A 16,184-nucleotide genomic window follows, 5' to 3' on the forward strand; every position below is an offset into this window, starting at 1 on the left:
GAGCCCTAACTGAGCCTATAAGGTCGTATTCATACCCATTCTGTAAACTACCAGCAGTATTCACAGCCAACCCCAGCCCTGGCATGTTCTAAGTGCCACGTGGAAACAGTCATAAATGGGAATGGGAGACCAGCTTGCTTCAAGGTGTAGGCAGACGGAGTCTGATGCCTCCTCCAGGTAAGAGAGCAGGCCATTAAAATGCAAGACTAAAGGAAGATCATGGTTCTCTCTTCCTCCCTGCTCGACTAGAAACCTCCATCCGTCCCGTGTGGGGACACAATCATGGATAGACACCCCCATCCCTGATTTCAAAGTACTCTGCATTTCATGTGTGTTTTTTTTTTTTTTTATTTTTAACAAGCTTGACGCTGGAACTGTTTATTAGGGTAATGGTTCAATACGTTATGAATTTACTAACATTGCTGAATTATTGATTTAAAAGTTGGGAGTGGGGGGGGGGCAAAGGCTGGAGTTGTATGAGTCCCGCTCACAGAAGCTGGACTTGCACTAAATTGCTACTCCCCTTGACCCCATCCCATCTGCAGGTGACGGTACTTAGATCTTTGAGAGTATCTTCTGGAAGAGAGTAAACATTTTAACAGCAGCTTTACACCTTCAGCAGGGCGTGGTGCGACCAGAGACTGGCTGGCAGCCTCCAACACAACCTTCTCTCTCCCGATTGTGGTGGACACAGAAAACCAGCTTCATCGGTGAACGGCACCCAGGGAACACAGCGGCGCTTGCCTGTTGTGTTCTGCTCACTGGCAGTGCGTGTGTTCTGTGACCTCCCTCAGGACTTGTCTTACTGCGTGCCTACAAGATGGACGACGGCAACTTAGCTTCGGCGCTGGACTCAATTCATCTTATTCTTGCTGCCCTTCACGTCCCTAAGCGGACCCTCCTGATCTCATCTGGGTATAAGGCTCCCACTAACCTAGCCACCATCCATCCGATTAGACCAAACGTCCAATCCCTCTTCGGCCTCCCGTGCCCTGCCTCGGCGCACATGAAGCTTTATGAAGTTTGATTTTGCTGTCTTTGAGAGAAATAAAACCTAGCAACAGGAGCATCATTTGTTTGCGTTTCCCGAACAAGCTCTGCAATCTGATCTCCGCCGACCTGAGAGTAAAGTGAATCGCGTAAAAGTGCATCCCATTCTCTAAGGGGATTTATCACAGTTGACAACTGCCAGAGCATAAGCCTCCCCAGGGATGCTCGCAGCACCCCGAGTTACCAGAGCTACAGTGTGTTAAAAGCATGGCTACGTGCTCTGAGGGCAGGGCACTGCTCACCAGGTAGGATGAGCTCAGGTGTGCACGTCCCTGGGCATAAGGAGAGCCCGTTAGTAAACCCTAGTGTCTATTGGGTATAAAGTGCAGCGCTACCAGTTAGGCAGACTTTTGCCGGAGAAGCAGCTATAACATTTCCATGTTACAAAGGACATAACACAGTCGACCCAATGTGAACACCGGGTACATAATAGGACACAGGGTCACCTGGGGGGGCGGCAAGTGGGATAGATCACAGAGAGACTGACTGGGCTGCCACAGACCACTCCCACAAGAGCTCAACGCTGCCAAGTCTTGTGTTTTGCTCACTCCCCTGAACCCTGCCATCTCCCTGCTGTTTGTGGGGGGCTCAGAGAGAACACAGCTGTTAGCAATCATGAAGCTCAATGTGACAGAGATTCATGGGAAATAGAAGGAGGCCCCTTTCCTCTGGGTCACCCTTTACGCCAAGCGCTCCACGAACAGGGCTTTACCATGCCGAGCTCGCCAGGTGGGCTGAAGATCTGCTCTGATTAAGGCGGTGAGCAATGTGGGGAGAACTCTGGGCCAGTTTCACGTTAACCGCGTACAGGGACCGTGTTGGCAACTGCTACTGGGTTAAGAGATTCTAATTATTTACACCACACAGCTTCAGTCCTTCTCGCCATCTTTGGCACAGCCGTTTCATTCAGGAATTTGGTCGTATGCACACAGTTTTCTCCAAAATAAAAAAAAAAAAAAAAAAACTTGAGAGAACGTGAAGGCAGGAAGCAGCGGGCTCATCTTGGGATTATTGTCCTTTCTATGGCACACAGGATATGGTCCCAGTTTTTACAAAATATTGCAAGGAGAGTCACCACAAAGAAGGTGCCCAGAATGTGGAAGCGACTCTTCATCATGGGCGAGACGAACTTGGCTAGGGTGGACACGCACACCAGGATGACGGTCATGAAGGCCAGGACCACGTTGATGCATTTCCCCAGCAGCACCTTGGCGTTCACGGCATCCGTCTGCAGGGTCTGCTGCTCCTGCTGATGCAACTCCAGCTTGGAGATGCGCGTCTGGCAAGATTCCAAGGCTTCCTGTGGGGCGGGCGAGAGGAGAGCAAGGATCAGAGGCCGGCGGGAATCACATGCCCAGATGTGCGGGAAGCCCCAGCTCAGAACCCCTGGTGCCTGGGCAGCTTCAGATCTCCAAACTGATGGTGAGGGACCAAGCTACAAGGCAGGAATCCCAAGACTCATTTTACCCTGTCCTGGGTAGTTGTATACATGTGTATGCAACCATAAAGCACTATAAGTGAGCGCTACGGTGATCTACTTTGGTTTGTTTGGGTTTTTTGTTTGTTTTTGTTTTTGGTGACAAGGTCTCCTGGGAAGTAGCCCAACCGGGCCTTAAACTTCTAATCCTCCTGCCTCAACCTTCCCAAGTGCTGGGATCTGAGATTTGAGTCACATACTATCATTCCCGGCCACATCCGTTTCAGTACATTTATGCAGGACATACAGTGAGGCGAAACGCTGGCATCTGTTGGCACTGTCAGGAACAAACTGAGACGGGGTGGAGCCATCTCCGAACCCCACTAGGACTCTCAGGACAAAGGCCCACGAGCACCCCTTGACACGTCGATTGTCCATCCATCAGTTGGCTCCACCAACGCAGCACCCATTACCCATCTTAATCCATATTTCCTCTCACACAGTCCCCGTTGCACTTGAGTTCACCGGGACCTCTTGCTTGCCGTGATTTGACATGAATGTCACCCCCATACGCTCCACAATCCACATTCCCTCTAATCGTCCAAGCGACCTTTGAAAGATACACACATAGGACACCCCTTTTCTAAATCCTTGCTAGGTCTACCTATGCTCAGCCGTCTTTTCCTGCCTTCACACAGTGCTCCGGCCAAACCGACTTCTTCCAGGTTCTGAACATGCTGGGGGACTCTGTCCACGCAGTATATACTGCTAGAAACACCGAAGCGCCCCCTATTTTCACCCGTGGATCTGCCACGTGTATCTCGGAGGTCTCGTCCTCAGGGACATGGCCTGAGGGAAGCCCTCCCTGACCCAGCAAGTCTCCAGTCAGCCTTTCTGCACGGCTGGGGGGCACACAAGTTGCATGCAGACAGGGACTAGTCCCACCTTGCCCTCACTGCCCACTTCAGGGCAGAGCGGTGCTTGCTGCGTTGAGGCAGGTACCACATACTGGCCGAAGAGCCTGGCTGCCAGTGACAATATGTCAGTTTCCTTGGGAACAAAGAGCCTCACTGAAGGCAGCACGGCGTGCCCTGCTCCTCCTCCAGCGCGGTGGCGATCATTTGCCAATGTGCTTGTGCAGCTGGGTACGGCCACCTTTCCAGGCTTTAAGCAAGTATAATGGTTCCAACATTGATTTGCTTTTCTCCTGCTGAATATACTCTCTGGGCCAGAGAATAGGGCTCTCTGTTACTATAGCAACTTTCATTATACCAGGCTACCGACCAAAGGATAAAACTTTTTCAGATCTTCACATTTAAACGGCGCTGGCTGACGGCGCTAACAGGCATGTGCGGGAGGGCGGGTTTGCTTTCAGCCTTCGGAGCCTGGGATTTTTTTTTTTTTTTTTTTTCCATTTTAGGCATGGCATGAAAAGGGTGACAGACCAGGACAGAGGGCTGTCATTTTTGGCACTTTGACTCAGTTTAGGGCAGAGAAGTCCACATCTCCTCGGACTAATCTTAGAATTCACCTTAGAACCGCTACCAATTTCTTACTAAAAAAAGAAAAAAATCCAAGAAAATTTAGGCAGCGAATTGCAAGTCAGTTTGCCCACGGCGGGCATCAGGAGATGCTAAGCCCCACGGTGGCCAGGACGTCCTTGGTGCAGTATTTAATTTGTTTTGGATGCAGACGGAGGAAGGGATTATCTTCAGTAGTTCAGACTGGATATTCGGGCTTTTAAAGGGGTGTGTGTGGGGGGGAGCGGGGCTCACCAGTTAAAATAACAGCAAACATTGTGTAGGTCTGTGGGCACTGGCCACATGCCCCACCGTAGCCCATCCCTGTTGGAAGTCCACTTACAAGAACCAAGGACATAAGCAGCAGAGGAAATCGGAGAGGTTGGATGCTAAGAGCCTTGAGGAATGTAGCTACTCAACAGTGACATAAAAAAGAATAGCAGCAGGGACTTCTTGCCTGTTTATTACGCGCCTGGCGAAGACTCGGGCGCAATAAACGCCTGAACATTCTCTTTCATCTTCTGAACTTTTTGAAGACGAGGGATCGGAGGCACACCGCACTGACTTGGCCGGGCTCACACGGAGACTGAGGAGTAGAGCCTGCTTTGAGGCTCCGCGACCCTTGTCATCTAGCGAGACGCTCTTTCTAGTTCCGACTAGAGACGGGAGCTGGGGGATGTTGAGACGAACTCTTCTGAAGTTAGAGTTCCCTCTGTGGAGCCCCTCCCTAGGTCTGACCTCCTCCCTCCCAGAATGGGTTTCCTAAGAAATGAGAACAATGTTAATCCAAACCATCTCCTAAATGAGGCAACGGCACATCCAGACACCACCCAGTGATATCCCCGACCTGTTCTAAAGTCGGATGGCCTTGCGGCTGGGTGAGATGGCCCGGCGGGTGAGAGCACTGGCTGCCAATTCTGATGAACTGAATTCGATTCCCGAGACCCACAGGTAGAAAGGGGAACTGACTCCTGCAAGTTCTTCGTAATCATCGTATGCGTGCCTTGGCACACGCATGCACACTACACACACACACACACACACACACACACACACACACACACACACACACACGCACACGCACGCACACGCGTAAATGTAATAAAAAATGTTTTAAATAGTGACTTAACAGATGATAGTTCTGTTCCCCAGGCCAGTCACTGGGGATGCTGAGGCTCCTCACTCAGACAACAGCCTACGGAGTCCTCCAGTGTCCCCTGCTCTCTGGGGACAACGTTTCCCGTCAGCTCTGAAGCTCTGCTTCCCAGAACAGTCCGAGCAGACCTCTGGGATCAGCAAACACAACCTCGACCAGGGCAGAATGAACGGCACACAGCCGAACTGCTGCACGCACACCAGGGAGAAACCGCCATCTTTTATGGTTCGGCCTTCTCCCTGGTGAGCTGGGATTCCGAGGGCCGACGGCCTTCCTGACGCTCACACACAGACTACAGAGGACATCTGAAAAAGTGAGACTCTTCCTGGTTGTTCTTACCATCACCTTAGAAAGGTGATCAAGAAGCGAGGGTTGTTTCATAGCAGCCTGGGGGCTGCGGGAGGAAGCCCTGCAGCTGGCCTTTGCTTATGACACAAACTCTATGTGGATCTGCTCATCCCTTCCTGCCAACCTTCTGGGTTCCGCTTATCCCTTTCAGTCCAGCCTTCTTAGCCACTCCTAAGGGACAACTTGTGCGGCCCTGTTTGGGTCACGTCACCTCTTTGTGCCTCAGTCTCCCGATCTGAGAAATGGGGACAACGATAGGAGCCACCTCCAAGGGCGATTGAGTAAACAGAAATAGCAGAGCCCTGGGCAGCGCTTCGGTGGAGGCTGGGAGTCCAATGCTTGACATCCTTACGATACAAAACAGTTGCTTTACAGATGGAGAGACTCAAAGCTTGCTCAGAACCACACTGGGTAGATATCAGACCTGACTCAAATCCAGTGTTCACCACGGCATTCCTGACTGCCATCCCTCCTCCTACCCCAGCTAGTGGGGCACGGCAGGACTGGATTTCTGCACTACGGAATGCGGCTCTTGGTCACGCCCTGCCCACACAGGAAGCTTCCTGAAGGCAGGGCTGCCCAACACTTGAAATTTCATAAAATTCTGGTGGGGTTGGATTTGGCGATAAACACTTGCCAACTGAGTTAGGCAATAGGAGCAGAGGGTAAAAATCTCTCAGTTAACACTGTCAACATAAGCCAGAAGGTGGATGGGAGACGTCTGTGCAGAGAAAAAAAAGGGTAGCATCCACATGCATTGAGGGCTTAGGGAAATGCACCAAGTTAGAATGTCTCATGAGCTAAGGCCTGGCCAAACCCTACCCCAGGGTTCAGTCAGGAGGGGACCCGTACCTGGATGTCCCTCGAGCGCTCATAGGCCTGGTAGGCCACCTTCTCCTCGGCGCTGGCTAGCTCCTGCTTCAGGTTGGCCGTTTCATGCTGGTGAAGCTCCGTCAGGTCATGCAGCTGGTCTTCCAGTCGCTCATACCTGAAAGAGACAGGAGCCCACACTGAGCACATTCGCACGCGTCCCAACAGCATGTTCTAGAATGACGTCGTCCTTTTTTGTCTTGGGGCCCCTGGCTTGTTTTCATCCCCCCACAAGACATTTTCTGAAAGAGTGGGTCTATTTGTGGGGAACATGATTTGGGTTACCCGTGAATCCCAATTCTAGAAGGGACCTGTCTCTACAGTCTTAACTGTCATGTCCTCATCTCTGAGGCTTTATCAAGATCAAACCTGTTTTGTTTTTTGTTTTTTCTTTTTTTTTTTTCACCCATGCCTGACCAGCACCTGGACTGGCTGCCCTAAGGACAGATAAGACTCTGTCAGGGATGCCGCTGCCCCTAGCTAGGAGATGGCTGTGTAGCAAGGACAAGCCAGGACCGGCCACATCTGCCGTGGCTTCTCCCTCTCCTGCCCGTCAGTAATTGGGGTCTCACGGCCACACAGCCTGCGAGGAAAAAAAAAAGTTTTTCACTCCCGTAGTCCACCCCACCATTTCATGTTAAACACCCCGATGTGCTTTTCAGCTCTTAGACTTTAAGTGCTAATAAATAACTAACCTCAGGGCTGGAGAGATGGCTCAGCGGTTAAGAGCCCTGGCCACTCTTCCAGAGGACCCGGGTTCAAACCCCAGCACCCACATGGAGGCTCACAACTATCTGTAACTCCAGTTAGGGGATCTGACGCCCTCTTCTGGCCTCCGTGGGCACTGCACGCACATGGTGCACAGATACACACTCGGGCAGAATACTCATACACATAAATTAAAAAAAATATAAAACTTTAAAAAAACCTACTTTAAGCTTAAGGACATGGCAAATTATAGACGGCTTATGGAACAGCATATCCAAAAATCCAAAAGTGAGGGAAAGACAGGTCCTTTCCCACACCTACCTCTGAGAAGAGGATTGGGTCTTATCTGAAACTCTGTCCTGCCTACTTTAAAGAGGGTGCAGTATCTAGGGAGGATGTCTTAGCCTGGAATGACTGGCCCACGCCAGTTATAGACATTTATGTAGGCCACCTGATAGGATCATTTTTTTTTTTTAAAGTAGGTGAAAGGTTTAATTCAGATTTTGATTTTATCTTCAGGCTCAGCTTCATGGGTGGCAAACACTATGACTGTTCTAAGCAAGCCTTCTGAAATCTCTTAGGTAATTCACCTAAGGACTGTGTCGCCAGGATCACAAACCAAACAGAGGACACATGATGGCAAAGATAGCCCAAAGCTCACACAAGTGAGGATTTGTGATTTGGGATAAGACATGCGTCCAAAAGATACCGTCTCTCAAACTATCTGGATGAAATTAAGGTCAACACATTCTCGGAGAAGCCACGGCTTCGAAAACAGTTCTCACGCGATGAACACGCTGAAATCCAAGACGCATACGTAAAGTTAAAAAATGGTTTCAGGGCTGGTGATATGTCTCAGTGGTACAGCACACACTTAAGATACATGAAGCCCTGAGTTCAAATCTTGGCATCGCAATAAAGTTTCATAAAAATGAAAAAAAGAGCCATATTCTAAATTATGACAAAATTATATATCAAGTATAAAATAATGTGTAAGTTAAATGTGTAATTACAATTTAAATATTTTAGTGTAATAAACATTCATAATTTACTTTACATTCTTAGAAGTTAACCCATTTTGTAGTACTTTGGGAGGATCTTTTTAATGAGCAAAATGGGGCAAATAATCTCACATTTGGTTATCTACATTCTTTATTAAAAAGCAGTATGCCGGGCGGTGGTGGCGCACGCCTTTAATCCCAGCACTCGGGAGGCAGAGCCAGGCGGATCTCTGTGAGTTCGAGGCCAGCCTGGGCTACCAAGTGAGTCCCAGGAAAGGCGCAAAGCTACACAGAGAAACCCTGTCTCGAAAAACCAAAAAAAAAAAAAAAAAAGCAGTAAACATATAAATGCCAGCTGATAAAACACATACTTTTACAAACGGCTGAAAGACCCCAAAAGATTTGGATTAGTATATTAATCTCAAGATGGTGACTGAGACCCACTCACAGTAAAATGCTTGTGTGTGTGTGTGTGGTACCTGTGTGTGCATATTAATATCCGTGCTGTGGGTGTGTACAGAGGCAGAGGCTGATGCCAGGTGCTTTTCTTTGCCATTCTCGACCTTATTTTCTGAGATTGGGGCTCTCACTGAACCTGGCTAAGCTGGCTGGCCAGCATGTTCTAGGGACCCGCTGTCTCTACTGCCCCCTAGTGCTGGGGTTCCAGACCTGCGCTGCCTTGCCCGGCTTTCACATGGGTGCCGAGTATCTGGACTTAACGCCGTCATTCCTGTGTAGCAAGCACTACCTCGTTGTCCAATGAATTAGGTTCACTTGACTGGTATTATGGAGGGAAACAGGTCTCTAAATTAGCGTAATAAGACCATCACAGAAGTCTGATGAATCAATGTCTTAATATGCACGTGAGTCACAGCTTGGATAATGATGTTTTAAGAGACCCACGCATATAACGTCTGCCTCTAATTGTCAGCCATAAGCCAGAAAAGATGGAACTCTAGAGTTATGAAGGATGGAAAGAATTATCAATTTTTAAATGCCTCTACATTCCACATCCCTATTTATTGCCGACACATTCGTTAGCACGTGACTTTTTAAGCAGACAGCCTCTGGCTGGTAACTCGCGTGTCTAAAGGAATCCCAGCGGAGGACTCGGACGTACTTACCTGTACCTCTCCTCTTGCAGGGTCTGAGAGATGAAGCCATATTCCCTCTTAAACTGCACCTTCAGCGCCTCGATGTCCTCCGCCAGCTGGGCTTGGGTGTCCTTGATCTCCCTCAGCTCCTCCAGGATCATGGCCAGCTTGCCCTGGCTGTCCAGCGTGCTGGCCCCGCCGGCCCCGAAGGACTGGTTCCCGTTGCTGTCCGCCGAGCCGGAGGTGCCGCTGGAGCACTCCTCGTCATCGCTGCCGTACTTGGGTTTGTTCACGATGGTGGCGCTGCCCCCGTAAGCCCTGGCGCTGGCCTCGGGTCTGAACTCTTCCAGGGAGTTTTTCAAGTGAGCGATGTTGTCGGCGCTGCCAAACTTATTCCGGATCAAGTTGGCAAACTCCCTGGACTTGTTGAAGACAAACACCGGGGGCGTGAGGGACACCCCCGGCATGCTCGACTTACTGCTCTCCAGGCAGTGGGGAGCAGTGCGCGATTTCACGTGGGCATCCTTCAGCGAGTGGTGTATCTCCTTCAGGCTGTCTTTGGAAATGTCCTTGGAGCTCCTAGAGGCTCCGTTCTGCTCGATCTCCCTCAGCTTCCTGTGGTACTGCTCCAACTTCTTCTGCAGCTGGGCGATGGAGTGGGCCGACTTCTGGTTCTTCTTTTCGAAGACTTGCTTGATGCGCCCCGCCTGCTGCTTGTCCGCGCTGCTGACGAGTTTCAGGTACTCGGCGACGTTCCCATCGCGGGACGTCTGCTCGATTTTGATCTGCTCTGTCACCTTTAAGATCTTTTGTTTCAGGCTGTCCGCATTGGGTTTGACCTTGTGGAAGTCCAGGATACCATCTGGGACATCGAAGTTGAGGTTGGTGTCTGACCCCCCTCGGCGTATGTTCAGGGGTAGGCTGAGGGTATTCATGTCATGACGTTCTACCTGCAGGGACATGAGAAACACATTGACACCTGAAGCAAACGAGACATTCAGTGGGACAGAATTTGTTCACGCACACGGGGTACACACATTCAGTCCTAGATGGTCCAATGGCCTGAGTCACAGGATGGTCACTCTGTACTAATCCTCCCAAGCTTAAGAAGGTAGGTCAACCCAATTCCTTCCTCCATCTGTGTGTGTCCTGTACACTGCCGGGATGTGAAATCCTATCTCCAGTGTAGCCGATTCGCCATCTGTATGTGGTAACTGTTGGTGGGTGGCCAGGGTAGAAGATGCATAATGGAACGAGGAACCCAGTCAGTTCTGGTTTCTCAAGTACCCATGTAATTTGGGAGGCTTGCTCCTCACAGTGTGGCCTCTAATACAGAACCCAGTCATTTAACAAGACAAGGGAAAAGGAAAAAGGAAAAAGGAAAAAGGGGAAAGGAAGAAGAAGAAGAAGAAGAAGAAGAAGAAGAAGAAGAAGAAGAAGAGGAGGAGGAGGAGGAGGAGGAAGAAGAAGAAACTTTAGCAGATACATCCATCGAGAAAATTATTTTTCAAATAGAACCATTAAGCAGATGTGACAGAACTGTATGGTGCATGATTAACTTTGATAATTGAATAATGTAATGGTATCTCTGTAAGGAAACAAATAACTCCAAACTACAACCACAATGATTAAAACAAGCAAACAGACGATCATACAGCGGTTCTCAACCTTCCTAGGGCTGCAACCCTTTAATACAGCTCCTCATGCTATGGTGACCATCAACCATAAAATTATTTCATTGCTACTTCATGACTGTAATTTTGCTACTGTTACGGACCATACTGTAAATATCTGATATGAAGGATGTCTGATATGGGCTCCCAGGTTGAGAACCACTGTGATAACACAAAGATAACATGATGCTGCTTTTACATTCGCAGGTTGTCCAGACTAGGAACTATAAAGCAGTACTGGGCATCATGGTCAGGGTCAGAAGTTTGAGCTCTACAAGGGAAGGTCAAAATCAGACCGCGCACTAAATTTGCAGATGTGTTCATAGGGATTATCTTGTTCGATCCTTATGACCAAGCTAGGCATGGATCACACCAAAGCCACACACGTGTTTCTATAGAGCCAGGGTTTGAATCCAAGCTGCCTCTCACCCTATTTATTACTCTGACACTGTCCTCAGAGGATGAAAAATGAGCCACTGGAGAGGCTGACCGTACCTCCAATTACAGCATCTAAACTGGAGCATCTCAGTTGTTGAGTTAACATCCCCTTGATAGGAATAATGCCTTGACGTTACCCAACAGGAGACAAGGTAATATTTGGCAAAGTTACCCCTTCCCACCCTGTAAAAGGACCAGTAAGCTAGTAGCAAAAGGTTAGTAAGGAATGAAACAGACAGACAGACCTCACAGTGTCTGAGTGACCCCAGACAGACCACGTTCAACATGAGTATGAAGTCGGCCACCGTCCTAAATCCTGCCCAGTGCCTCATCAGGAAGAAGCGATTCTGACAGGAGGCAAAGGTCAGCATACGAAGCCTCTGACAAAATCTGTACAAATTTATTAGTGTTCCCTCTCGGCCCCTCTTCCTACACACAGGTGCCCTTCCACGTTGCTTTTTCTGGTGGGAGAGCATCATGAAGGGTCACGAAAGTCAGGCTGGAAGGAAGTAAACGCCAAATCACTGTGAGAATAGAAAACAAGATGTGTGTAAAAAGAGGACAGAGGAACCTCGGCTTTGGTTGGTCAGGAAAGAGGAGTGTCAGGTACATGGTGATCTTTGAGGTGGTCACAGGAGAGCTCTCGGAAGCCATGTACCCATGGCTCAGTACTGAACTGAAACAGCAACGGGTCCAAATGAGAACATCAACAAAGATGAAACCTAGAACATGCTGATTTGCCACAGGCAGGGCAGTTCACGGGGCTGTACGGCCATGAGGCTGGGAATTGAACGTCACAGGAGATAACAGATCTGATCACACTTCCAAGGCACAGACTTGGACTTCCAAAGACCCTCCAACGGAAACCACACCTCCCAGGCACTGCGAGGCCCCAGCTCACCTTTGAAGCCTCAGTTGCCTTTGAGGGATGCCATGCATCCCAAGTGAGCCAGTCCGCAATGAGCGGAGAATGTGAGCATCCAAAGGACTGTCTCGCAGTGTCTGCTGCTCATCTACTTCGGATCAACATCCTACCGTGCTTCTGAGGGCCACTCAAATGCCTCTTCCCAAGCTTCCCCAGGGCCGGCAGAAGCCGTTTCATTCTGCCAGCCTTCTTGCTGCCCTTTTATCCTGTGGTCCTACTTAATCCTGCTCTTATTGCTCATCAGCAGGAGAGTGGAGCAGGAGAGATGATGTCACCGCTGTACCCAGCCTTGGCCAGCACTTCCTTTATTCACAAAGGGTTGTCAACAACGGAGCCACTAAAATGACATCATTCTTTATTTCAAGGAGTCTACACTGAAGTCATTCAAGTTACCGATTCATAGAATAAAGAACGTAGCCTCAGGTGTTCTGGCCATATAGCCCTGACAGTTCTAGGTAGAGCTGTTTCCCAGAACCCAGGTCGTTCCAAACAGATTCAACTAAAAAGAAACCTGAGTATCACCATGTCACAATACGCACATATCCAAATAAGGGCTTCAGATCTTTAAGTGAAGTGTGACTTACACTCAGGGAAGATGTCAGTATGTAAAACACCATGAACATTTACAATCTGAACATGTTGTGGACCTGCGTGTTTAAATTGTTAAAATGAGTTTAAAGCAAGCAGAAGCACTCCTGGGCCCTGCCAATCAAGGCTACATTACTCTTCCCCCCAGGGGAATCCCAGCAGTGTCCATTGGCTTGGCCTATTTACACAACATTCTTGTTACTTTTTTTTTTTTTTTTTTTTTTTGCCCAACCCTGTTTATGATTCCGTAAGCACTTGCTCTTGCCCTCTTAGAAACCACAGATAAGATCAAATAAAGTTATAGAAATACATAAAACAACTGACATTCTTTTTTTTGAGGATTCTCCTACTATGTCTGAAGAGAAATGTTTGATGGTTTACCTGGAAAAACTCGTCAATAAGCCACCACCTGCTCATCTTCCTCCAGCTCTCCACACCCCTGGGCTGGTCAGCCACCGAGGTCGTCCCAAGGCAATGGGCCGGGTTCTTTTAAAGGCTGCAGGTCGGGGCAGCCTTATCTACAGAGACGTTGTTTACTCCAGGAGGCAGACGGACTTCTGCCTTACTTTTAAATTTGTAACAATGTTTGGCATGTCCTCAAGACTCTGGGTTGGGGAAAGCCAACAACACTTACAGCTCAGATCTGTCAGCCTTACTACTGCCTGTCAGCAAATCTCAGTTAAAACCCCCCAAACCTGTTTGGGGGTGCACATTTTGGTCTTTTATATAAAGCTTGACCATTGCACAGATAACGGAGGGCCGGGTATACATTGCTCATTGCCCACAGACTTCCTGGGTGTCAACTGAGACAACTCATATGTGTGAGGAAGAGAGCTGAAGCCAGCCAGGCCCTGCATGGCTTATCTCGGAATTGGCCCCAGCCCCTGGATGATGCAACTTGCTTTCAGAATCAGGCTGTGGGAGGAGGTCAGAGGTTCCCAGATCACCTGCAGTTAACATGTATTATGAACTGTGTGCATGAGGGAATGTGAGTTTGTTCCAGCACTGATATTTACTAGCTACATGCTTTTGGGTAAACTAAGTCACACAAGTGGGATTCTATCACCCCATCTGCAGAATGGGGCGGCGGGGGGGGGGGGGGGGGGGGCCCGGGATAGAAACAAGAGTGAATGTTGCATCATATGAGGAAATACAGCCACACTGTAAACTGAAGTTGGTAATGGCACAGGTCCAGGCTGAGGGCTCTGGAGGCAGACTTCACTCCTTCATCTTACCCCTCTCCTTACAGACTGCACAGCCTCTGCAAACGACTTAACCTCTCCTTGCCTCCGTCTTCTCTTCTGCAAAATGGACTTAAAGATTCTTCAGAGAGGGGCTGGGGAGATGACTTACTGGGTAAGGGTGGTTGCTGTTCAAGTATGAGGACCTGAGTTCAAATCCCAAGCACCCATTAAAAAAAAAGGCAGGGTATGGCTTCGCACACGCGTATAACCCCATGCCGTGGAGAGTGTGGAGCCTAGAGGATACCAGGGCTTCCTGGTTTCTAGCCTAGCTCCAGGTTTAGTGAAAAGCCCCTGTCTCAAGGGAATACAGTGGGAAAATAAATGAGCAGGATACCCAAAGGTCTCCACACATGCACACGCGCGTGCGCGTGCACGTGCATACAAACACACACACACACACACACACACACACACACACACACCCATGTGCACGTGCAATATTCTCCAGTCGCTGTGAAGAATAAATAGATAACACACAAAGAACTGCAGAACCCTGGTCCACAGAATGGCTTCAATCAGCGTTTTCTGTCATCTCCCCTAATTTCATTTAAAAGCATACATACTTTTATGTAAAATGTGAAAGAAAAACAAGCACCTTTGTATTAACAACGGCTATTTTTACAACGCGGGGTTAGGAGGGGTCGTTCTTTATCACGCTCCTTCTGTGTTATCCCATTAAAAAAACTGAAGCCAATGTAACATTGTTTTGGCAGGAAGAGCGGCTGGTTTTAAAAAGGACGGCTGACTCTTCCCGTCCTCCCACAACACCCTGGCCGTTATTACTTGGATAAAAGGCAGACCACCAGCATCCTCGTGAAATACCATTTCTAATTGTGTTTTCTTCCGGCGGTGGTGGCAGAGACATTTCCACTGTTACCCTCAGCGTGCTGGAACAAAGGCTGAGGAAAAGGCTAAGTAAGCCCTGGACAGACGTCAAAACCTGACCCTGAGTCATCTCGGCAGCCAATCAGGCCTCTCGAGCAGCGTCCCAAGGTAACTCACATCCACCCTGACTTCTGGTACAACGTGGTCCTTAGGAGTGAGCACAGGGCTCAGCACTTAGGCTCGCTGCTGCACATTTACCTCTCTGGTCCCTACAGGAAGAGACCAGATGTGCAAGGACACCCTGGAAGCCCAGGCAACAGAGCCGGAAGGAGCAGGGGGCTCCTGTGTATCCTCTATGGTTAACATGTAGCCTGTCCCAGAGGTCCCCAGAGGTCCCCAGGGGTCCATGTGCCGGTGCTGAGGTGGCACAGCCATGAGAGGAAGCCTTCGTGGTTCTGCTGTCATGGACAAAGTCACAGCTAGGCTGGCTTCACAGAAGTACGTTTCCTCACTTGGGAGCAGGTTGTTAAAGGTAGGGCCACCCCACATTCTCGGCCCCTTCTGCACACGTCGGGTTCCCTTTCTGCCCCTCTGCCATCTTCTGGTGCAGCTGGTGGTGGCGGGACTCACCAACAGGATGCTGGGGCCACGCTATTTGGACTCCTGATTGCTCCATTATCATGGACCAAGCAACCAACCGATGATGGCCTAAGAGATCCCTAAGAGACACGGACTGAGGCTCAGAATTGCAAATACCTAGTCAGCTCAGAACAACAGACGCCTAGTAACTGTCTGTTTAGTCCCAAGACCAGGCACAAGAGACCTCTGCCACAGAAAGGTAGCCTGAATTGGGACATACAAGGAAAGGGGCAGGGCCTTCCGACAGGCAGCCACTTCTATAACAATGGGTATTTCAGGACACCTGAAGGTGCAGATTTACACCCAGGCCACAAGGGGCAGCATGGTCAGAACCCAAGAGTTTTGAGGGGGGAGCCCCGTGGCCAGGTATCTTATCACTTTTAGTGTTCTTGACTGTTTTTAACTTGGCTCAGCTGACTTCCGCGTTTCCGGTCTAGAGTAAAGGCTGTTCCTACAGTGTGCCAGCCAGGATATGCAAGGCTTTGCCATGGCAACAGTGTCAAAATCTCAGCGGCCCCCCCCCTCCTGCACCCCCCATCTCTCTCTCTCTCTCTCTCTCTCTCTCTCTCTCTCTCTCTCTCTCTCTCTCTCTCTCTCTAAAGGTCTATTTCTTGCTTATTCCAGCCGCTCAAGTCAGCTGTAAGACCCTAGCAGTGCTGGAACCTATACTATCTGGGATGCTGGGGAG

The 16,184-nt window shown here is 49.4% G+C and overlaps 1 protein-coding gene across 2 annotated transcripts in view; it reads right to left on the bottom strand.

The window, feature by feature from the left end:
* Window positions 1–682: 682 nt before the first annotated feature.
* Window positions 683–16,184, bottom strand: part of Tmcc3 (transmembrane and coiled-coil domain family 3) — a 72,269-nt gene continuing 56,767 nt past the window's right edge. The window contains exons 1-4 of one of the 2 annotated variants that reach the window (XM_059245541.1): window positions 13,170–13,249; window positions 9,195–10,114; window positions 6,344–6,479; window positions 683–2,350 (exon numbers count right to left, since the gene is read on the bottom strand). In XM_059245541.1, the coding sequence (XP_059101524.1) occupies window positions 2,048–2,350; window positions 6,344–6,479; window positions 9,195–10,114; window positions 13,170–13,205 (1,395 nt within the window). In that variant the 5' untranslated portion in view covers window positions 13,206–13,249 and the 3' untranslated portion in view covers window positions 683–2,047. Of the gene's footprint in view, window positions 2,351–6,343; window positions 6,480–9,194; window positions 10,115–13,169; window positions 13,250–16,184 lie in introns of those variants that run through there. The other variant, XM_059245540.1, reaches the window with a different exon arrangement.

Source organism: Peromyscus eremicus, chromosome 18 (assembly GCF_949786415.1).
Source record: "Peromyscus eremicus chromosome 18, PerEre_H2_v1, whole genome shotgun sequence".
In the NCBI taxonomy this organism is placed as follows: Eukaryota; Metazoa; Chordata; class Mammalia; order Rodentia; family Cricetidae; genus Peromyscus; species Peromyscus eremicus.